General features: G+C 37.9%; 3 protein-coding genes across 7 annotated transcripts; all 3 read left to right on the top strand.

The window, feature by feature from the left end:
* The first annotated feature begins 835 nt into the window (after positions 1-835).
* LOC149406279 (serine/threonine protein phosphatase 2A 57 kDa regulatory subunit B' theta isoform-like) lies at positions 836-6,639 on the top strand. 3 transcript variants are annotated; one of them, XM_089626702.1, is made up of 5 exons: positions 836-1,115; positions 1,678-2,474; positions 2,999-3,616; positions 5,013-5,413; positions 6,166-6,639. In XM_089626702.1, the coding sequence occupies exons 2-4, from the start codon at positions 1,872-1,874 to the stop codon at positions 5,379-5,381; spliced, it is 1,590 nt and encodes a 529-aa protein (XP_089482828.1). In that variant the 5' UTR covers positions 836-1,115; positions 1,678-1,871; the 3' UTR covers positions 5,382-5,413; positions 6,166-6,639. The 3 variants fall into 3 exon arrangements, with proteins under 3 accessions (XP_089482828.1, XP_089482753.1, XP_089482684.1); XM_089626627.1 differs by lacking the exon at positions 6,166-6,639 and adding an exon at positions 5,545-5,995; XM_089626558.1 differs by having other exon boundaries at positions 838-1,115; positions 6,121-6,639.
* Positions 6,640-8,021: 1,382 nt separating this feature from the next.
* LOC149406278 (alpha/beta-Hydrolases superfamily protein) lies at positions 8,022-11,227 on the top strand. 2 transcript variants are annotated; one of them, XR_016301357.1, is made up of 3 exons: positions 8,022-9,355; positions 10,315-10,906; positions 11,019-11,227. XR_016301357.1 is itself a non-coding variant. In XM_089626466.1 (2 exons), exons 1-2 carry the CDS (start codon positions 8,475-8,477, stop codon positions 10,850-10,852), a joined length of 1,419 nt encoding a protein of 472 aa, XP_089482592.1. In that variant the 5' UTR covers positions 8,024-8,474; the 3' UTR covers positions 10,853-11,227. The 2 variants fall into 2 exon arrangements, 1 of the variants encoding a protein (XP_089482592.1); XM_089626466.1 differs by having other exon boundaries at positions 8,024-9,355; positions 10,315-11,227.
* Positions 11,228-13,522: 2,295 nt separating this feature from the next.
* LOC149406277 (phosphatidylinositol deacylase) lies at positions 13,523-20,714 on the top strand. Of its 2 annotated transcripts, none has more exons than XM_089626404.1 (19): positions 13,523-13,684; positions 14,202-14,566; positions 14,675-14,923; positions 15,111-15,301; positions 15,394-15,562; positions 15,861-15,998; positions 16,076-16,238; positions 16,580-16,725; positions 16,882-17,058; positions 17,164-17,274; positions 17,375-17,494; positions 17,593-17,743; positions 17,882-18,045; positions 18,170-18,256; positions 18,487-18,815; positions 18,905-18,986; positions 19,157-19,296; positions 19,461-19,716; positions 20,050-20,714. In XM_089626404.1, exons 2-19 carry the CDS (start codon positions 14,276-14,278, stop codon positions 20,365-20,367), a joined length of 3,282 nt encoding a protein of 1,093 aa, XP_089482530.1. In that variant the 5' UTR covers positions 13,523-13,684; positions 14,202-14,275; the 3' UTR covers positions 20,368-20,714. The 2 variants fall into 2 exon arrangements, with proteins under 2 accessions (XP_089482530.1, XP_089482493.1); XM_089626367.1 differs by having other exon boundaries at positions 19,437-19,716.
* The last annotated feature ends 1,386 nt before the right edge of the window (positions 20,715-22,100 follow it).

Genomic DNA, 22,100 nt, shown 5'->3' with positions numbered 1-22,100 from the left:
TGATTTATTCTTGTTTTTTTGGTCTTCGTACATTATTTAATATTTAACACTCCCATCAATCTTTTTAACAACTAGATTAATCCCGCCTCAAAGAAAGTGAAGATCTTTTGGCAACTTGTGCTAGGCCAAAATATATGGATGTGCTATATCATCTTTTGCTTTATCCATGTAATCCATGTGGCTTTACATTTAATAGATTTTGAGAATTTGACAAATGTTGATTTTTGTATACCTTTTTTTGCTTCTATGATTTCTGTTTCCTAATGAGAGAATTTTCCTTGCTAAATTTATACAAAAAAATGTTATATCTGCCCATCGTCTCATGATTCATTTTGGAAATTATACCTATTCTTTGTCAACTGCTTTCTAAAGGCATTAATTTAACCTTGTCAAAAGGCAACTATTATATGACATGAACTCAGACAATCAGACCAATTCAATAAATAATAATAATAATAATATTAATATATGTTGAAAATGTCCTAAATTATCTAAGCTTGTGAAAAACACGCTCTTAAAAGCGCGTGACTTTAAAAAACTATTTTCTCTTTTGTTTTTGAAATAAATGAAAAAAAAAACGATTTTGAAGTTCGTACTTTTCCAGCCCAAAAATCACACGGAATGGGAACAACTTCCTCGTGGATCGAGCAAGCCCCACGATCGTCCAATGAGCGCGTAGATTCTAATGCTTAAGTTTACACGTTTACCCTCGTATAACGAAGACCAGAAAGTGAAACACTTAAGGGTATTATGGTCATCAAGCGGGTCACATAATTTTTGGAAACAGTTTTTTTGGTGGTTGAAATTATTAAAGGAAAAAAATAAACGTTAACACATAACAGCAAAGAAGCGGAAATAAATATGATAATAACGATGGAAAAGGGAAACTATGAATTTTTTTGAATTACTGAAAAAAAATGAAAATAAAATAAATAAATAAAAAAATAACTTAAAAAATACCAACACAATCATCAACAACAACAGCTATTGCTGTTCTTCAACACCCACCTTTTCTTTCTTTCTTTCTTTCTTTCTTTCTTTCTTCTTCTTCTTCTTCATTCACTTCGATTTTCAATCTCTATCTATCTCTCTCTTGAGAGGCTTTTGTTAATTTGGTAAGTGTTTCTATCGACAACCTTTGATTCTGTTTGTGTAAATTATTGAGAAAACTATGCTTCTGTAATTACACGGTTTTTTTTTTTCTTCTTTATTATTTTGTCAGTCAATCGCTCTGTCTACGAGAAATGTTGTTTTTTTGGCTACCTATATTTTGCATGTCACTTTTATTTATTTATTTATAATGCTATCCGGATTTTCTAGATCGTGGCCAGATCTTATGCTATCCTCTGATCGGTCCGATTCGTTTGTTCTATGCAAGTGTAGCGAAAGAGACTCTCAGGCTTGATATAAATTGATTCTGTTCTTCTCTTCGCTTAATTAGTTTTTCTCTTTCCTTCTAAAAACTCAAGTCAAAGCTTCAAAATAAAGTTAATTTCATCTGAAATTTCCGATGCTGTAGTTCAACTAGGTTTCTTGGTACTTCTGTAGATTGAAAGAAAAGAAAAGGAAAAGCAAGCGAGGGATTTCAGTTCTTGAAAAGAAAAAGGGATTTTTTTTTATATTTGTATGTATATCTCTTTGTTCTCATGAAGTGGTTTTTGATTCCCTCTATGCCAGGTGTTTTCCCATTTGGATTGGGTTGGGACATTGGCATTGGCATTGGCTTCTTTTGAAGTCCGAAGAGTAGTAATAAGAAGTGAAGCGACCGAAAAAAAGAAGAAGAATCTTAGTTCGGATCGGCGAGAGAGAGTGAGAGAGAGAGAGAGCGAATCTTTTGTTGCTGTTGTTGTTTCGGAGGGGGTTTTTAAGTTATGATCAAACAGATACTCAACAAGCTCCCAAGGAAGCCCTCGAAATCATCGGCCGAGAATCGCGAAGGAGGCTCTACTTCGACCTCGTCTTCTTCTAATGCCCACAACAGCTCGGCGAACCGGCACGGAAGCTCGGGTCCCGCGCCTCCGAGCTTGGCTTCTCTGGCCATCAACCATGGAATCAACAACAAGAATCCCGCGAAGCCCAACGGGAACAACATTAACAACAACAACAACAACAACAACAAGAGTAATAATCTCCCGTACGAGGCTCTCCCGAGCTTCAGGGACGTCCCGAACTCGGAGAAGCCGGGACTGTTCGTGAAGAAGCTCAACATGTGCTGCGTTGTGTTCGACTTCTCGGACCCGACGAAGAATCTGAGAGAGAAGGACGTGAAGCGGCAGACTCTGGTGGAGCTCGTGGACTACGTGGCGTCCGCGAACGGGAAGTTTCCCGAGCCGGTCTTGCAGGAGATCGTGAGGATGGTCTCGGCCAATCTTTTTCGGACGCTCACGTCCCCGCCTCGGGAGAACAAGACCCTCGAGGCCTTCGACGTTGAGGACGAGGAGCCCTCGATGGACCCGGCCTGGTCGCACCTCCAGGTAATTATTGTGGGACAATTAACCAGTTAAATTTTCAACACATGGTTAAAAATAATCATGATTTACGGGTAAATCTAGGCGTGGCAAATTTAGTTAACTGCACGGTTTAAAAAAAAAGGGTTCGCTATGAACATAATAAAATTGCTTTATAGCCAACTTTATGTTAATTGTAAGTAAATAACTATGCTTTTTTTTAATTAACTTGGCCTAATTTACGTAGTAAGACACAAAGGGGTATATTATGGAGTGTTCGGATTGTCCACATGATGACACATTACCTGAATGGCTATTTACCTATAATTAACGAAATGTTGGCTATATAGTAATTTACTAACTTTTAGTGGCTCAGTTACTTGTAAATTTGTATTAATCTCAATATTTTGGCCCGTATGATAACCTCAATAAGTTAGGACGGTTAACCGCGAAAAAATAAAAAATAAAAAAACGGTTAAAAGTTAACGTTAACCGTTCTACCGCGGTTAAAATTCACCGCAGTTAACCATTGGCCCGTGTTTTACCTCTAGGTCGTCTACGAGCTCTTCCTCCGGTTCGTGGCCTCGCCGGAGACCGACGCCAAGCTGGCGAAGCGATACGTGGACCACTCGTTCGTCCTCAAGCTCTTGGACCTCTTCGACTCCGAGGACCCGAGGGAGCGGGACTACCTGAAGACCGTGCTGCACCGGATCTACGGGAAGTTCATGGTCCACAGGCCGTTCATCAGGAAGGCGATAAACCACATCTTCTACCGGTTCATCTTCGAGACCGAGAAGCACAACGGGATCGCCGAGCTCTTGGAGATTCTCGGGAGCATCATAAACGGGTTCGCTCTGCCGTTGAAGGAGGAGCACAAGCTGTTCTTGGTGCGGGCGCTGATACCGCTCCACAAGCCGAAGTGCATTCCGACGTACCACCAACAGCTGTCGTATTGCATAACCCAGTTCGTCGAGAAGGACTGCAAGCTCGCCGACACTATTATTCGGGGCTTGCTCAAGTACTGGCCCGTAACGAACAGCTCGAAGGAGGTCATGTTCTTGGGCGAGCTCGAGGAGGTTCTCGAGGCCACCCAGCCCGCCGAGTTCCAGCGCTGCATGGTTCCTTTGTTCCGCCAGATCGCTCGGTGCCTGAGCAGCTCGCACTTTCAGGTGAGCCCCTTTTTTTTTTTTTTTTTTTTGCTTTAAGAAGATTCATATCATGATGTCTTTCTCTCGGTTAAGTTAAGTTTAGTTGAGTAATGATTATTTCTAAGAGGGTCCTGGGTTCAAGCCCCCTTTAAGCCACCTAGCAAACAATTGTTAGTGTTTCTGTTTCCCCCAATTAACAAAATAAAACTAAAAAAATAACTAAATTTTCAATGGCTTCATCCTTGAAAGCACGCCTTTGTGTACGCAATATCTTACTCTTGGTTAAGTCAGATTTTATTAAGGACTCCAATGACTCACATTTTAACAGTTCTAATAATTAGTTTTGTTGAGTTTTGTTCTTTTTTTATTATTACTTTTACAAATTTCCCATTGTAATGCTCTTGGGTTTTGTTAAGATTTTGTGGGTGGGGGTGAGTGATTGTAATAATTTGAAGAAAGTTGAGGCCGTGAATTTCGAATAAGTAGAAGTTGTACTAGTCTATAAATAGAGAAGGTTATAAGAGGAAATGCACTGAACATTTAGATTAGAAGAGCCAAGTGCCTCTCGAATCATCAGGAGCACTTCCCCGAAATATCCAAATTCAGAATTCTGATTACCAAAGTCTTTAAAATTTTCTCTTTTTGTTTTCTTTTCGCGATAGCTTTGACATCTTTGTACCGAAATCCGTTAACGCAATCTGATTTATTTCGATCCATAACATAATATCTTACACTTGGTTAAGTTGAGTTATGTTTAAAGACTCGAATAACTTGTTATTTCCCCACTAATCTACTCTATAAGATTTCTATAGATACGTCTGTATTTACACTCTCCTTACCTTAAGTTGACCTTTGTAAATATTTCATTTTTTCTTGACAAAAAAGATTAGAAGGGCGAATTCTTATTTAGTTTCTTAGAGAGTGCTTTCGTAAGCTCTACGTATTTATGTATGTATGTATTTACTCAGCGCTTATATCTCCCAGTTTGGTCCTACTTTCTTGTTCTGCTTCATGTATATGTACTTGATCCTTGGTAGTTTCAAACAACTTAGTCTTGTATCGTGTGCTAGTATACATATTTTATTTTCTCGCTCGAAACCCGTTTCCATTTGACGCAACATATCAACTTTTGCTATATTCTTCTATAAGATCCTTAATAAATAGTTGTTAGTTAAGGTGTGGTATAAATTGATAGCATTATCTTTTAAAAAAGAAATAGATAGAATTAGAATGGGCGAGAAATGAAAATTATATTTGTGTAGAGGAGAGAAAGAAGAAGAAATTCCTTTAACGAGAGTTACGGGTCTCTCAAATGCACGTTTATCTTTTATTTTTGTATTGTATTTTTTAACCCACTATTATAGTTCTCTTATATTTAAGTTCCTAACAGAGTTATTCTCTGATTTTGATTTTATAGGTGGCGGAGAGAGCTCTGTTCTTGTGGAACAACGATCACATAGAGAACCTGATAAGACAGAACCGGAAAGTGATTCTGCCGATAATCTTCCCATCGCTCGAGAGGAACACGAAGAGCCACTGGAACCAAGCTGTGCAGAGCCTGACTCAGAACGTGAGGAAGATATTCTCCGATGCCGATCCGGAGCTATTCGAGGAGTGCTTGGCCAAGTTCCAGGAAGACGAAGCTCGGGAAAAAGACGCGGAAGCGAGGCGCGACGCCACGTGGCGGCGGCTGGAGGAGATTGCCGCCGCGAAGAAGAACTCTTCGAGCAACGAGCCCGTCCTCGTCTCCGCACCCAAGATCCCCGCCCGTTTGCCTTCTGGCTAGAAAGCTCGCAGATGTTTCGATTATCACAACTGGTATGGAATCATTTAGCAATGACCCATTTTCTTTAGATTGATTATTATTGAGCTATAGTTTCTTGTCGTTCGTAACGTTAGAGGAGTCGGGGTTTTTTTTTTATTAATAAAGAGAATTGGTTTATTTTTAGGGGAACATGAAAATTGTGAGGAAAGGCGTATTGGCATGATCCGCGATGAGCTCTGACGAGATTTTTAAAAAATCCATAGTTTTTGTCTACTCATTCTCTGTACATTTGCTTAGCCTTTGTTTGGAACCTAAATTTTATTTGAGTAGCGATAAACCCTTTTTTTTTTTTTTTTTAATATATATGGTAGTAAATGAGTTATCATCTACTCGTTCTCGTAATTTTTTGCTTAGCCTTTCCTTTGTAATAAGATGTTTATTTAGGAAACATAAAATGGTGAGGAAAAGTTGAGTGAAAATTAAAATTCTTTTGTTGTGTTCGGCGGTCGAGAAAATTTGAGACAAATAAAAGGAAAGGAAAAGTCTTATTGGCATTATTCGTATTCTTGTATATGAAATTTGAAATACCGTTTCCAAGTTTTGCACACATGCGAACTCTTTGGATTTTGATTTTCCACCTCATCTGTTTGGGGAAAACGAAACTCATGTTTTGGTTATACATCCTCTATCGAATCATTTTATTCGGAAAAATAGTGGGGGATTTTAATTTACTTATATTCTCCTTTTTTATATTTTTCAGGTTCCAAATGTAGCCTAACGCTGGAGAGTTTTTCGATTATGTCAGGTGGTCAAGATATGGATTGAAAAACGCCGCTTTCCGGGCCCCGTTTCGATCACGTACTAGACTGTAAATATTTGATTGGTTGGATTAGAGAACAGAAAAAAGGGGTGTTCGTTGTAGCAAAAGTTCGGTTCGGAGATCCGGTTAGTATAGTCGGGGCTCGTTTTCTGGCCGTGTTCTCTTTCTTTTTCTTTTCTTTTCTTCGAAAAAGGGTAACTGGAAAAATACTTTACTTTTGACATGAAGAAAGAAGGGAAAAAGAAAAGCTTGCACTTGTTGATTTTGTTTGATTGGTGATCAATCTTTTTATTTATTTTTTATTTTAAATTTATTACCTTTTTTTTTTCTTCCTGTGTATGTATCATCAACTTTGTTTCTTCTTGTGAATCATCTTCTCACTATAAAAAGTGGGCGACATTAGAATTTGGCATAAAAATTGGTTTCTAATTTATTTATATAGTAATCGGTGTTACTTAACACTTACTATGAATTAATTACCTTTCAAATGATGTTTTTCCTTTTTCTGTTGAGCTCTTGAGTCATTATCTTGTACCAAGGCAGATCAAAGGGATTTTTTTTACTTGTTTATTTGTATGGATGAAGATTCTGGGAGCCTTTAGATTATTATTTTGATCTCTTCCAAATGTCATTAAAGTGCTATTTTGTCACATTGGTTGTAGCATTGCTACATTTTTGTCTGCATTACTAAAAAGTGTGTGTGTATGTTTTGTTTTTGTTTTTTGTTTTTTGTTTTTTTTCTTGTGGTTAAAAATATAGTGTGTTTTTGTGAAATAAAGTTTGGTGCATGACATAGAATGTGATGGGCTGTGGAGAAATCTCAAGCTAGCATTTCAGTGCTCATGAATCCATGGACATAAATAGTCCCTTCATTTGATGAATTCATGGACAAGGTGTGATGTTTTTATTCATGACTTGAGCATGTGAAATCACTTTTTTTAAACTTATCTATTTATATTTTATTATATCATTTTTTATTATTTGGGTTTGGTATTTAGTATTTATCACGGTTGTTTCTTAGTTGTGACCAATAGACATAAAAAAAAATAAACAACTTCACTTAGAAAGAGAAGTTGTTGAAAAAGTTTAATCGAGGAAATATGTATATTGATGATAATTATATGTTATCCACTTTTTGTGATCTCCATTGATGACGATTATAACCAAATCACTTCCTAAGCCTACTTTGCAACTACAATAAGTCTTGATGCGCACGCACACTAAGAATGTTTCATACATTTCACGACAAACTGGAAACAATTAATTAGGAACTTAACGCGTTTATATATAATATATATTAAAAAAAATGACTTTGAACGGGACCATTTGAACTAATTGCTCTTAATTTTAATAACAATACCATCTACTCATGCAAATAATGGAAGAACAAAAAGAAAACCTAGTCATGGATACAATCATACAAGAACAAGACAATTTTTTATTTTTATTTTATTTTTTTATTGTAATGCAAAAATGAAAAAAAAAAAAAAAAAAAAAACATTGTAAAGCCTGGCCCACTAACAGAGTATGATGATCGCCTGCGAATGAGTCCATGTCGCCACTAAAACCCAAACTGGCGTGCTCAAAGAAAGTGCGTTGCAGAGGATCACCGCTCTCCGGCTTGTCTGTCACGTAGAAATCCAGGTCACCCATGACAGACACGATCTTGCAAAACGCAACCCGAAATATAACTCAATAAATTCATAATATATTTGTTATTGTTCCTACCTACGCTTGTCGGGCTTCAATAGTATTTAACTTTTTATGTTACACTTACACCTAATTTTTATTTTACATTATTCGGTTTTTTTGTATTTATTTTGCAAGTTACTCCTAACGTTTAAATCGTCGTGTTCGTTATGTAGATATTCGTCATGATTTTCACATTCAAGGTCTAAACTAGCATTTTTTAAGAAAATAGAGACCAATTAGAAAAATAATTACTAAGCCGAAAACGAAATTCCCTCTCATAATTTACCATTTCCATCCAATAAGAGATTTGTTTTTGGTAGAATTGATAAAAAAGAAAAAAGGAAAAAAAGAGAGAAAAGAAACAGAAAAGAGAAGCAACGTATACAAAACAAAACACAATTCTCCTTCAGACCTTCTTATGAGTCTTGAGGATTTCGGTCATCGTTCCTTTCTTCGTCGGAGTTTGTTGAATCGCTCAAAGTCCTTGCGGTCGATGTGATCCACGGGAATTCGAGGTCTGTTTGGCTATGGATTTAATCTGAATCCAATCCAGTCCAGGTCGATTGAGAATAGTGTTTGTTTTGTGTGTCGGTGAAAGAGAAATGCCAAGCGTAGCTGTGAAGCTCTACAGCGTCTTCTTCAAGTTCCTCTTGAAGCACCGCCTCCAGAATCGGATCCAGACCATACCCGAAGATTCGAGCCCATTCGGAGTCACGTCTCGGCCGGAGGAGACCGTCGCCGCCGCGAATCCCGTCTTCACTGACGGAGTCGCGACAAAAGATATTCACATCGATCCCTTCACATCCCTCTCGATCCGAATCTTTCTTCCCGAATCCGCGCTAACTCCGCCGGAGAACGAGCCAGGCTCTCGGAAACCGCCTAGGGTTAGGGCTTCCTCAAATTCCCCTCCGATCGATCCTCTTCAGTCGCGGAGGAGCAGCTACGGGAACATCGGATCTCCGGCGGCGGCGGAGGATTCGCGGCGGCGAGAGTCTCGGAGGAACAGTTACGGATGCAGTAACGACATTGTCGAGGGTTTGAACTTGATCTCCAATGGCGGCGGAGTCGGAGGAGGAGTTTACAGAGGCTATTCTCCGTCGTCGGAGAATCGCCGGAGGCTTCCGGTGATGCTTCAGTTTCACGGCGGGGGTTGGGTTAGTGGAAGCTGTGACTCGGCGGCCAATGATCAGTTTTGCCGGCGGATCGCGAAGCTGTGTGATGTGGTGGTCGTGGCAGTGGGGTACAGGCTGGCGCCGGAGAATCGGTGGCCGGCGGCGTTCGAGGACGGCCTGAAAGTGCTGAACTGGCTCGGAAAGCAGGCTAATCTGGCTGAGTGTAGCAAGTCCATGGGGAATTCTCGGAGCAGCCGCGGCGGCGAAGGAGGAACAGAGTTCAAGAAGACCGACGGCCATCGAAATATTGTTGATACATTCGGGGCGTCCATGGTCGAGCCGTGGCTCGCTGCTCACGGTGATCCCTCCAGGTTTGTGTTCTTTTATGATCGTTCTTTTTTTCCCCTTTTATCTAGCATTGACAAAAATATTAGATTTTGGTGAATACAGAAGAGTTCATGAAAATGATAATGGTCTGTTGAGGTATAGATTGTTTGTCTGTTTTATGTGTCTTTATAAAAGATCTAAAATTGTTGTCTTTGTATTGAATTCGAAATCATATGTTTAGTTTGAACCTTTTAAAACTGAAGAAGAAGGAACTATTTACTCCGTTTTTTGCACGGACGGATAGGCAGTTATGAAACGTTACACATCTCAACATTTCCTTATGGTTAGCTGAGAAGATGATTTTTTTTTTTCTTCCCTAAAATGTTAGTTGAATTGGACCAACTCTCTTTGAATCAAACACAGCTCTTGATGATTTTCTTCATGATGAAAGAGTACTTTTTTTTTTTTTTGAGATTTACCGCTGATAGATCCTCTGCATTTATTCGTGATTTATTTATTTATTTATCAGAGCTGATCCTGATGAATTCTCGCACATGCTTTCTTTTTCGGAAAATCGTATATGTTAGAATTGGGCATTTGAACGAGTGAGAACCGTTACGAGTCCTTGCTATACATCGCAGCATTAGACTATGATTATTTCCTAAAATGCATTCCGAAATTGGACCAAACTGAATGGACCAGTTCTCTTTGGATCACACAGGACTCTCGATGATGTTCTTCGGTATAAATAGACAGAACATCAAGTCATAGAGCAGATATATATATTCTGACAAAGGGAGAAGGGTTCGAGTCACAAAAAGTTTCAAAAATAAAATAAAATAGAGTAGATATATCCCTCTAAATTGTCTATTTCTATGTAGTTTTTGAAGCAAAATGATCCTGAAAACTTTTGATTTGACAACAATTTAGTCCATTCCGTAGAAAATAAAAAAGCGACGATCTGATGTTTCTTTCTCTTGGATAATCGTAATGGACAAAACAGGTGTGTTCTTCTCGGCGTGAGCTGCGGAGCGAACATCGCGGACTACGTGGCCCGAAAGGCCGTGGAGGCGGGCCGGCGCTTGGAGCCCGTGAAAGTCGTAGCCCAAGTCTTGATGTACCCGTTCTTCATAGGAAACGTCCCGACTCACTCGGAGATCAAACTCGCAAACTCGTATTTCTACGACAAACCCATGTGCACACTCGCGTGGAAGCTTTTCCTCCCCGAGGACGGGTTCAGCCTCGACCATCCAGCGGCCAATCCCCTCGTACCCAACCGGGGCCCGCCACTGAAGCTCATGCCTCCCACGCTGACCATCGTGGCGGAGCACGATTGGATGAGGGACCGGGCGATCGCCTACGCCGAGGAGCTCCGGAAAGTCAACGTCGACTCTCCGGTGCTCGAGTACAAAGACGCGGTCCACGAGTTTGCGACTCTGGATATTCTTCTCAAGACCCCTCAAGCTCAGGCCTGCGCCGAGGATATCTCGATCTGGGTCAAGAAATATATCTCGCTCAGAGGCCACGAATTCTCGTATTGACTTGGGTCTGAGAAACCGCAAAAAGCTCTGCTTCATCGGGAATTGGGATTCGAAGTTAGTTATCATCTGCCTCATTATATTTTCTGTTTTTTTTATTTTTTTATTTTACTTTAAATTTTGTAAGATAGAGAGAAATGAGAACTTTTTTTTTTTTGTGTGTGTGTAGAAATTAGGCTGAGCCTGTGAGGTGGTTTCTTTGATTACCTTCGTGGTAAGTGAATTCATTGTGATGTTGAAAGCCTCAAATTTTTTTCTTCCCTGGTGTATTACAGTTTGTTACAATGGACAGTTCATGGTAAAAGGGAAACAAATGGACAAAATATTCATTACTTAATATACTTAAATTATTTTCCATCCAAACGTAATTTACAGCTTTATCATTAGTGTTCAGTTCTCCTAATAGAATATGTTTTGAAACATTTCTACCTGTTGTCTTTTTCCTACCCGCCTTTAAAAATAATATATATATATATATATATATATATATTATATATAGATATAAACGTTAATTATATTTCTTTATGTTATTTGTATCAGTAACCTGTTTATGGCCTCAACTTTATCTCAGTTTTGCTGAGGGAGCAATGCGTTTTTCACTTTGAATTGGTTAAAAAATGCAGAATTTCTTACTTTTCGTGGAGGATTAGACCCACTAATTGGTGGTTTATGGCTGACCGATATCGCACATCATCGAACTCTATAAATAGCATTAGAATTTTTTAATGTTAAAATACCAAAACTCTAAAATTTCATATTTGGTGTAAACTTGACACCAAATGAACCATGTTTTCATTTGATGTTAAAATTACAACAAATGTTTAAGTATTATTATAATATAATTAATTCATAATTTTTAATTAAAAATGCGTATTTTAATTAATCCAAGTTTAATCAATATATTTTTAACTGTTTGAAGTTTTGTTTATAATCCAAATTAATTTATTCAATAGCACTTCAATTAAGCCAATAATTAATTTTTTTTAAAGATATCACATCAAATTAAGCCGATAATTAATAATTGAGTTATATAAAAATTAATTCAATTACTAATATGTAATTTTCATATATATGGTACATATTCATATTTATGTTTTTTTAATGGTGTATTATTTATTTTCTAAAAATGTTGTATAATCAATGTAATGAAAATTATTAATTTCCACTTTTATTAATTACATTTTTTATAAGGAAAAATGATATGAAGTAGCCAATTCAAACTATGACTTTTGCAAAATAGCCAATTGAGAATACTACGACTTTTAATCCTGTCTCGATTAATTTTAATTCAGCCCTCATAAAGTTTACATTCTGTCTTTATAGTTCGTTGGGATTAAATTTAATCCAGCCTAGATTAATCTTACGTAAACTAGTTTGCTTGTAGTTGACAAACTATGACTATTTTGTAAAAGCTTAAGTTCTATTTGGCTATATAGCCGCTTGACCCTTTTTATAATTGCTTTGGCTCGGAGCTTTTCCGGCTAATTCACAATCAAAGAAGTCGAAATTCTGACTATTCACCATGGTTTATCACGAGTTTTAGAAGTAAAATTGTTTATTCATTTTGTAGTTTCGGATGCTAAATTGTAGTCTAGCTCTAGAAAAACTCTCTTATCTTAGAAATAAGTTTGATTATATTTAATTGGATGTATTTAATTTATTATTAAGAGAGTAAAATAAATTTAACTTCAATATACAATACATACATACTTTTGTTAATATATAAATTCGGATCACTAAAGCACTTCGACTTTGCTGCTCGACCAATCGGTCTTAGAGCATCTTTAATGGTTTGTGGCTTAACAATTGTGAAGACTTGCTAGCAATTAGCAAAAGTTGTAAGCTAGTTGCTTACCATTATTTGGCACTTTACCTATTAGATTAACTAAGCTACTTTGTTTAACTAAAATACATAGCTTAGCAAATTAAATGGGCCCATTTTTTTTAATAACCGGATTGAATAGAAAATAATAATAAAATATTAATTATTGACATGTGAGATAGAATTAAGCTAGGAGAGTGAACTATCTTATCAATAAAGAGCAAATTTGCTTAAATTAGTTGTAGCTTAAATTGTTTATGTGGCAAGTTAAATAAATATAGTATTTGCTTACCATTAAAGATGTTCTTACAATTAGTGAAGCACGCCTTCGACACTCCTGGGGAGGTCATTGGTTGGAATGTTAGCTCTTAGTATCAATGAAATTCCTTATGTGTGTTAACTAAACTATTATACTACATGACGAAAATTCAGATTTTCAAACAAAAGAGCCAATCATAAAAGAAACATTTATAAAAACTTTACAGATATTGTTCTATATCGAATTAGTATTACAATCTATACCTACGATTCCCCAACAACGACATTAGCGTTCAGGTAATAAAAACTCAATATTCTGATACAAAACATTTTCCTATCTATTATCATTCTTTTTATGAAATCTCTCCCATAAAATTGAATGCCATTTAAGGCAGAAAAACGTTGTGTTTTTTAGACATCCTCATAAATAATATTTTACATATATTATATACTCTCTTAAACAAACACCTCAAAAGTGACCGAATAATATGTCGCCACGTCAAGTATCTTTCACCGAATTAATCATCAATCATTGACTAAAGTCCCTCGTTGGTGTAACTCTTTCATTAATTATTATTAATTATTTATTCCGAATTCCCGACCCGACCCCATAACAAAACCAATTCATTCCCGGGTCGTCTCAGATTCCAAAATAATGAGTCAGTGATGATTCACTTCTCTGCCTTTTATAATCTCGGCGCGCTTTGATCGAAAAACTCGGCGAATGTTTCGTTTCATGTTCGAAATCCTATCCAGTAAGCTTCTTTTCTTTCTTCGTTGTCGAAGAATCTCAGTTTTATTCATTCGATTCAGATCTGTATGTGTAATTATGTATGTGATGTGTGTGTGTATATACTTGCTGTCACTGTCAGCCTTAAAAGTCACCTGATTTTTCTTTTATGCGATTGATTTTCTTTCTTTCTGGGAGACCTTTTCTCTTCTTTATTTTCTTACATTGTTCACTTTCGAGCTTTAGCTAAGCTCAATGGCCACTGAGCTTCTATTTTTAATTTAGTTCCGAATTGGTAATTTATTTTATTTTATTTTGGAGTTTGATATGGAAGCAAAGTAAAAAGATCAGTGAAAAACATCAAAGCTTCATTTTTTCCTTTTTTTTTGGCTCCCGGAAAAGTATGTTGAAAGGATTTATCTTTTGGTAGTTGTCAGCTTCTTTTCATAGCTTTTCAGTGTTGATAGTAACTCGAAATTTTCTTTTCGGGTCAAATAGGTTTACTCCAATTACAGTGTTTTATTCGTTTCTATTTTATCCAGTGCGAGATTTTCGTGAATGAAGACGACTGAGCGGCGATTCCAAAATCGATAGAAGATCAGATTGTTTCTGAAAAATGAGAGGTGTAAGATCTAAATCTCGAATCGCGGTTGTGGTGTTACTAGCTGTTTGTGTGGGCCTAGCAGCTTTGTATGGTCTGTTAAGGCCAATATCGAATGGGTGTGTTATGACCTATATGTATCCAATGTATATACCCATATCCTCACCCAAAGGCACGTCGACTGTGAAATACGGGCTGTATCTGTACCACGAGGGCTGGAAGAAGATAGATTTCGAGGATCATCTTAAGAAGCTCAGTGGTGTTCCGGTCCTCTTTATTCCTGGAAATGGCGGTAGCTTCAAACAGGCAAGGCCTTCCTTTCTTGTATAGGTCTCGGCACCGTTCTATATACGTTTTTTTTGTCCCTTCATTTTTTTTGAAAATTGAATGTTTATTATATATGGATGTTTATAGGTGCGGTCAATCGCTGCTGAATCAGACAGAGCGTATCAAGGCGGTCCGATCGAGCACAGCTTTTACCAAGAAGCTTCTCTAACTCCTGAAGAAGGAGGGCTTGGTGAAGATTTGGCTGGTTTTGAGTTACCCAACCAATATAGCAGCAAGTTGGATTGGTTTGCAGTGGATCTTGAAGGAGAACACTCTGCTATGGATGGTGGTATACTCGAAGAACATACGGAATACGTCGTGTACGCCATTCACAGGGTATGTATCTTTACCACTTTACCCTTTTTGCATTATTCGTTTGTGTTAGGCGATTTTTGTTTTTGTTTTTCTTTTCATGTCAGTTAACGAACTCAAATGATAGAAACAGTAAATGTCATTAAGCTTCCAGTGATTTATTGCACAACCTTTATTTTGACATTGACTCTGACATATCTACACCGGTCAGATACTAGACCAGTATAAAGAATCTTATGATGCGAGAGAAAAAGAAGGCGTCGCTGCTTCTGGTTCTTTGCCGAAGAGTGTGATACTAGTTGGTCATTCGATGGGTGGGTTTGTTGCCAGAGCTGCGATTATTCATCCTCGTCTGAGAAGATCAGCCGTTGAAACTGTTCTCACACTGTCAAGTCCCCATCAGTGAGTTTTGTGGTGGTTATGGCGGGGGTTACATTTTTTGAAATTTGACCGGGCTACTAGAAATTGATGGGATTAACCTATATTATATTCAGATCACCTCCTCTGGCATTGCAGCCTTCATTGGGATACTACTTTGCCCATGTAAATAATGAATGGAGAAAGGGATATGAGGTCCAAACAACCCGATTGGGACTTACATCTAACCCTCGGCTCTCTCATGTGGCTGTTATATCTATTACTGGTGGCTACAATGATTATCAGGTAATTCTTAAATAATTTTTTTCTCCTTTTGCTTGGTGGATAGGGATTACTAGTATTATGCTTAGCATATATGGGAAGACTGATAACTCTGCAAGGACCTGAAAGGAAAGAAAAATTATAAGTTTACTAGGATATCGCACAATGAGTGGTTTACTGTTGACGACTAGCTACAATTTTCTATCCTTTCTTCTGGGCGTGTTTATAATTAAGAATGGAAAAAAACCCTATCACATAAGTAATTTATGAATTTGACTGGCATTTGTTTTGAGTTGTGCATAACCTATCTTGTTATCTTCAGGTACGGTCAAAGCTGGAATCTCTTGATGGAATTGTTCCTCCCACTCATGGTCTAATGATCAGTAGCACAGGCATGAAAAATGTCTGGTTGTCAATGGAGCATCAGGCGATTTTATGGTGTAATCAACTTGTTGTGCAAGTAAGTAAAATTTTTCTTTTAGAACCAAGATGTGGTGGTTTATATTGATGATTCCGGGTCTTTATTTTCTTATATAGGTCTCGCATACTCTTCTTAGCTTAATAGACTCAAGAACAAACCAGCCCTTTGCTGACACTCGAAGAAGAGTTTCAATATTCTCTAGAATGCTGCGTAGTCCTATACCACCCAGTTTCAATTGGGGGAGATCACACTTATCTCCTTATGCAAAAGACTCAAATGGTATGGCATAAGATTGCTCAGTTTCGTGTTTGGTTGTAATGGAACATAACATCCCTATATGTAATCATTCTATTGTCTAGTAAGAGTTCTAACATCAAGAATACTTGCTCGTCATCACTTGCTAACAAAGATGTTCATCCAACTCTCTGATTTGGAAAAAAACCACAACCAAATCAGTTATGCTTTACCCTATATTGGGGCTTTCAGTCCGAAAACAATCCCATATTCTACAGTTCCATTTTTTTTGTCCTTAAAAAAATATAATAGCATGGTTGGGATGTCGTTCTCGATATTCAGTGCCTTTAGGCTGGGAAAATATTAACTGGATATCTTGGTTGCAGGCTCTATTGCGCTTGCTTCAAATGCTTGCCCAAACAGTGCTCACTGGGGAGAAAATGGCCTCGAGAAAGATCTGTACATTCAGATGACCACTGTTCCAATTTTAGCCATGGATGGTAGAAGACGATGGCTCGACATTCAGAAATTGGTTAGTGTCATCCTTTTGTGATTTTTTAAAGTTTGTTACGGGTCAAATGAAAATGTGCCAAAAATGAAAAAATACATGAGTTAAGTTACTAAGTTTGCTTTAATCTTAAATGTTGGATATAATGGGTCAAAGTCTTACAGTGCCCTTTTATTGTAGGGCTCAAATGGAAAAAACCACTTCATCTTCGTGACAAACCTTGCACCATGTACTGGAGTCAGACTTCATCTGTGGCCTGAAAAGAGAATTTCAGCTTCAGAATTTCCGAGTCGTAGGAGAGTACTTGAGGTCACATCAAGGATGGTAAACATTCCATCAGGACCTGCACCAAAGCAGGTACAAAATGCTCTGTCCATGTCCATGACAGCCTTTATAAGAATGCTATTTTTTTTTTTTACATTAGATAGGTTCAAGACTTTATTTTTTCCTCCACCATTTCAGATTGAACCTGGCAGTCAGACTGAACAACCTCCTCCTTCTGGAATCGTTATGTTGAGACCCGAGGATATGCGTGGTTTCAGATTCTTAACCATCTCTGTCGCACCACGCCCGGTATGTGACTCACGGAAAGTTTCCTTCTTAAAGTATCAAACTTTTGTATCACAAATTAGTCACGTGATGAATCGATGTGTGGTAACAATCCTGTGCTCAGACCATTTCAGGTAGGCCTCCACCGGCAGCTTCCATGGCCGTTGGACAATTTTTCAATCCAGAGGAAGCAGGAAGGGATATCTCTTCTTGGTTGATGCTTCAATCAACATACTCCCAGAAGGTTATACATCCCGTCGGAACTGATATCATTAAATATCTCTACACATTCGTTCGAATGACTTATTAATATCTTTCTTTCACGACTTGAACGGCACACAGGAAATGCTCTTGAAGGAGGGCCATCCTCTTGCTTTGAATTTATCGTTCAGCATCAGCTTAGGTCTTCTTCCTGTTACGCTGTCTTTGAAAACCGATGGGTGTGGAATAAAAAATTCTGTACTCCAAGACGAAGATGAAAGAGATGCTGAGAGTAACGCTCTAAGAACCTCTCATCTTACCATTCTGTCCAATGTCTTGTGTCTCTGAGTCCCGTCCAATTTTTAGTTTATTTATTTATTATATATATATATATTTTTTTTAAGCAAGCAATTTCTTGGTGGTGTGATAGGGCTTTGTAAACTCCGATGTTTCCCACCAATAGCATTCGCGTGGGATGACACGTCAGGTCTTCACGTGTACCCAAATTTACTCCGCGAGACTATCGTTGTTGATTCCTCACCATCACTATGGAGTTCAGCACCCAATTCTGAGAAGACGAATGTTTTGTTGCTGGTAATGGTTTACTCATGGCAATAGTTGTACAGCTTTTTATTCACATCCTTTTATAAGTTATAAAAGTTATGTTAATGTTGATAAGTTATCAATAATTTGGCTTGTCCTTCTGTCCCCTTTGCAGGTGGATCCACATTGTTCGTATAAAGCTTCCATAGACGTTTCTTTTACCCGAGTAGCAAGCAGGTTTTTGCTTGTATATAATCCGCAAGTGAGTCTTATTCTCCTCTTTCAGTTTCGTCAACTGATTTTTCCCACATTTCTATAACCACCTTTAATCTCATATTTATTTTTCATGAAAGAGTTGAAACCAATTTTATCTAATTTTAGTGTATGATCTATGTTTAAAACAAATGAAAACCGTTGAGCTCAGTCTTTCTTCTCTATTAGTTATTGAAAACGCTTTACATTTATCATAACACGGGATTTATCTATATGCAGATAGTTGGTTTCACCGTTGTCGTCATTTTTTTTGCTCTGATGCGTCAAGCACGTACATGGGATCTTGATCTTCCCATACCTTCGATGCTGACAGCGGTGGAATCAAATTTAAGAGTCCCTTTGCCATTTTTCTACCTGGGCATTGCACCACTTTTGCTATCGTTGCTCCTTTCTTATTTAATGACGCAGCCACTTCCATTAATTGTCGGGTTCACTTTTGTTTCCGTGGTCTGTTATTTACTTGCAAATGGGCTTGTAATAGTTTTAGTATTGATCTCCCAACTGGTCTTGTACGCTGCTGCTTATGTGCATATTTTCATCAAAACAAGGTTAGTACGCTCGTAATAGTTCTGCATTGCAGCTAAATATTTGAGTGATGGTCCAACTGAAACGGCTTTTCATTTAATGCATTACATAGGTGGGAATCGTCGGAGGGAAATCTATGCTTTGGATTTCTTCATTGGTTTTTCAGTTTCACTTCTGGCCTATCCACATTAAAGGTGAAGCATTTCCCCTTCAAAAACATGTGAAATTCATAAAGCAAAGTACCCAATTATACTTGCTTCTTTTTCACTCGTGTATAACAATTCATCTTACGTGTGCAATGAAACGATTTAATGCATTAACTTGCTCTTCTTTTTCTTTTTTATTTGCTTCCTTGATTTAATAGGTGGTGAGAGTATTAAGAGTCAACCCGCCTGTTGTTACAGCACTTTCTGCTACCACCTTGGCTTGTTTGGTTCATCCAGCCTTGGGTCTTTTTGTTTTGATTTTCTCACACGCTTTGTGCTGTCATAACGCACTTTGTAGGTATGTTGTAATCTTGACTTTTTTCTCATTTGTTGGAATAATTTTTCATCTGTTCAGAGTTTTTTATTTTTTTATTTTTTATTTTTTTTATAAATATAAATAACGATGGTCCTAAGAGTTGCTTCATGCTTTTTCAACAGTTTTTTGACGACTTCCTTTCGCAGCCACGCTCGGGAAAATGATTTACTTGATTTCAATAAAGAAGCAGACGGTGGCGATGGGTCTGAGAAACTCAACTACGATTTGGACGGAAAATTTGATCAGAGGTTTGCTGTAAAAGAGAGCTCCTTAAACAGCCCGAACTCTTCAAAAAGTTTTGGAGAATCACAGTTGGAGCTATTCCATCACCGCCAAGGCTTGTTGGTTTTACACTTTGTTGCAGCTCTCATGTTTGTCCCATCTTTTGCAGCTTGGTTGCAGGTATATATACTCGGTGCCACACTTGTTTTCTCTTATGTAACAACTGAAACGTTTGATTCTCCTCGATCCATATATTGCAATCAAGAGCAGAAAACATGAAGAAATATCCTCAACTATGCCGAATACAAACTAAATCGCACCCCCCACCAATTTCGATAGAAATAAGTAAATAAAAGAGGAACTAAATCAGAAAGTAATTGGGCAACACATCTGTTTATTCTCTCCTTTAGGTCCTCTAAAATTATCCTATACTATCCTCAAATAACAGCGGTATATTTTTGCTATTAATTTCATTCTCATCATTATATAATTTTGTTTTCTTGATGATTGCAGAGAATTGGTATGGGCGAGAGTCTCCCTTGGCTTTTGGATTCAGTTATTTGCACAGGAGTGATTCTTCATGGGATCTGCAATTCAAAACCCGACTATAACGCCCTTGTGTTATCTTTCCCTGGTGTTGGGAGATGGGAAGTTAGGCTCCACTTTGTTTACCTCATAGCCGGATATTGTTCCTATCTCTCGGGCCTTGCCTTGGCTCCGTACAGAGTTTTCTACGCCATGGCCGCCATAGGATTCATGTCCTTTGCTCTGAGACTCTTACAAAGAAAAACAGACACTCTTGGAAGCCGAAAGCATTCACATAGACACTGAGCATAGTCCTCGTCTTCAACAACACACATAAATACTAGAATTCATTGATGCCTGAAGTGTTCTAATTCAACCATGTTGTGGTATGCCAGAGCATCATCGAGTGAAGGGGCATTTTTTTTTTTTTTTTTTTTTTTTTTTTTTTTTTTGTATGTTTAATTGATGAGCTATTTTTGGTCTTCATGTAGCGATTTTTTTGTGTTACTTTTTGGTTAGGGTTTTGACTGTAGGAAGCGAGTCAATTATTGGGGACATGCTGCTCAAAGCAAATCATTGATAAATTTAGACAACTTTTCTTTCATTCTTCGATCCTCATCTTTGGATTAATAATTTGGTTTAGATATAAACAAGCAATGCTTAAAAGGGTGTTCTTTTATTCTGTATGGGAACGATTCGAAGTCGGATGTCTGCGGAATCCGGAATATGCTAGTAAAACAATATATATGTGACAGTTTAATCGACAAAATGAAAAAGATGAGAAGATGAATTTTACGATTTTATTCAGGTTCGGACAAAAAACGTGTTACTTTCTGCTTGGAGTGTTCCACTAACAAAATTCAATCAGAAATTACAAGACCTCAAAACTTCATATCTTTTTTCTCTCAAGTTGTTTGTGATTCATCACTTACTGAAATTACCAACATGATTGATCAATGAACATAAAAGCGCGCTCTGGGAAGATTACATGCAATAACAACACGATTGAGAATGGCTTAAATAGGTTGATGGATACTAACAATTTTATTTATTTTATTTTTTTTGGAATCAAATCTCAAAATCAAAATTAGTCAGACTAAACCTGATCAATAAGCAACAAAATAAAACAAAAAGCGAGCCATTTATTTCTTCCAAGAGAATGCCAAGTATGCAGCTGCTAAAAAAATGTATGAAAGTCATACTATTCCTACTATTTTGTAATGAGAAGAAAAAAGCATATAAATCTAAACTATTTTGCTCATAAAAAGACTATAATAATCAATGAATTAAGGGTACATAGTCTGAAGAATCTAACCTATCACTCAAAAGATTTAAGCGAACTTCCCGTAAAAAAAAAAAGAAATAATAAAAAAAAGGGTAATTAAGCTAAATAGCCTCCTGAAAATAGGAAATTTATTTTTAGCCCACGTTTTGTTAATAAGTGGTAAATAACCAGGAGGATTTATTTACAGCTAATATAGGACGAGACTACCCTTATATTTTCCCGCCCATTAACCTCACGAAATTTAATATCATTAAACGCAATATCTTCGGATAATAACTGCCGTGTAATTATAACCACAGATCACGTAATCTTCTCTCTCATAGAAACATAAATTTCAAACACGAAATCCCACTCCTTCTCCTTCTTCTCTTCTGCGCGCGGCCACCAGCACCAGCCCGAGCTTCTCTTCCTCGCGCGCGCCATCCCGCTGAGACCGAGCGCCGCCGTCTTCTTCTCCTTCTTCTCTTCTGCGCGCGGCCACCAGCACCAGCCCGAGTCCGATCTTCTCTTCCTCGCGCGCGCCATCCAGCTGAGACCGAGCGCCGCCGTCTTCTTCTCCTCCTTCTCTTCTGCGCGCGGCCACCAGCACCAGCCCGAGGCCGAGCTTTTCTTCCTCGCGCGCACCATCCCGCCGACGAAGAGACACCGGAGAATAGGTGGAAGTGCGCTGGAGAGTTCAATTCCAGCAGTATCTTTGAATGTGGGTTGTGGCTTCATGAAAGTGTTTGGCCGTGTCGTTGATTTTGAGTTTAGG

This window comes from Urtica dioica, chromosome 1, assembly GCF_054948205.1.
Source record: "Urtica dioica subsp. dioica isolate 48M chromosome 1, U.dioica_male_clone48M_v1_H2, whole genome shotgun sequence".
In the NCBI taxonomy this organism is placed as follows: domain Eukaryota; kingdom Viridiplantae; phylum Streptophyta; class Magnoliopsida; order Rosales; family Urticaceae; genus Urtica; species Urtica dioica.
The sequence above is the reverse complement of the archived record's forward strand: the minus strand, read 5'-3'. Positions and strand labels throughout refer to the sequence as shown.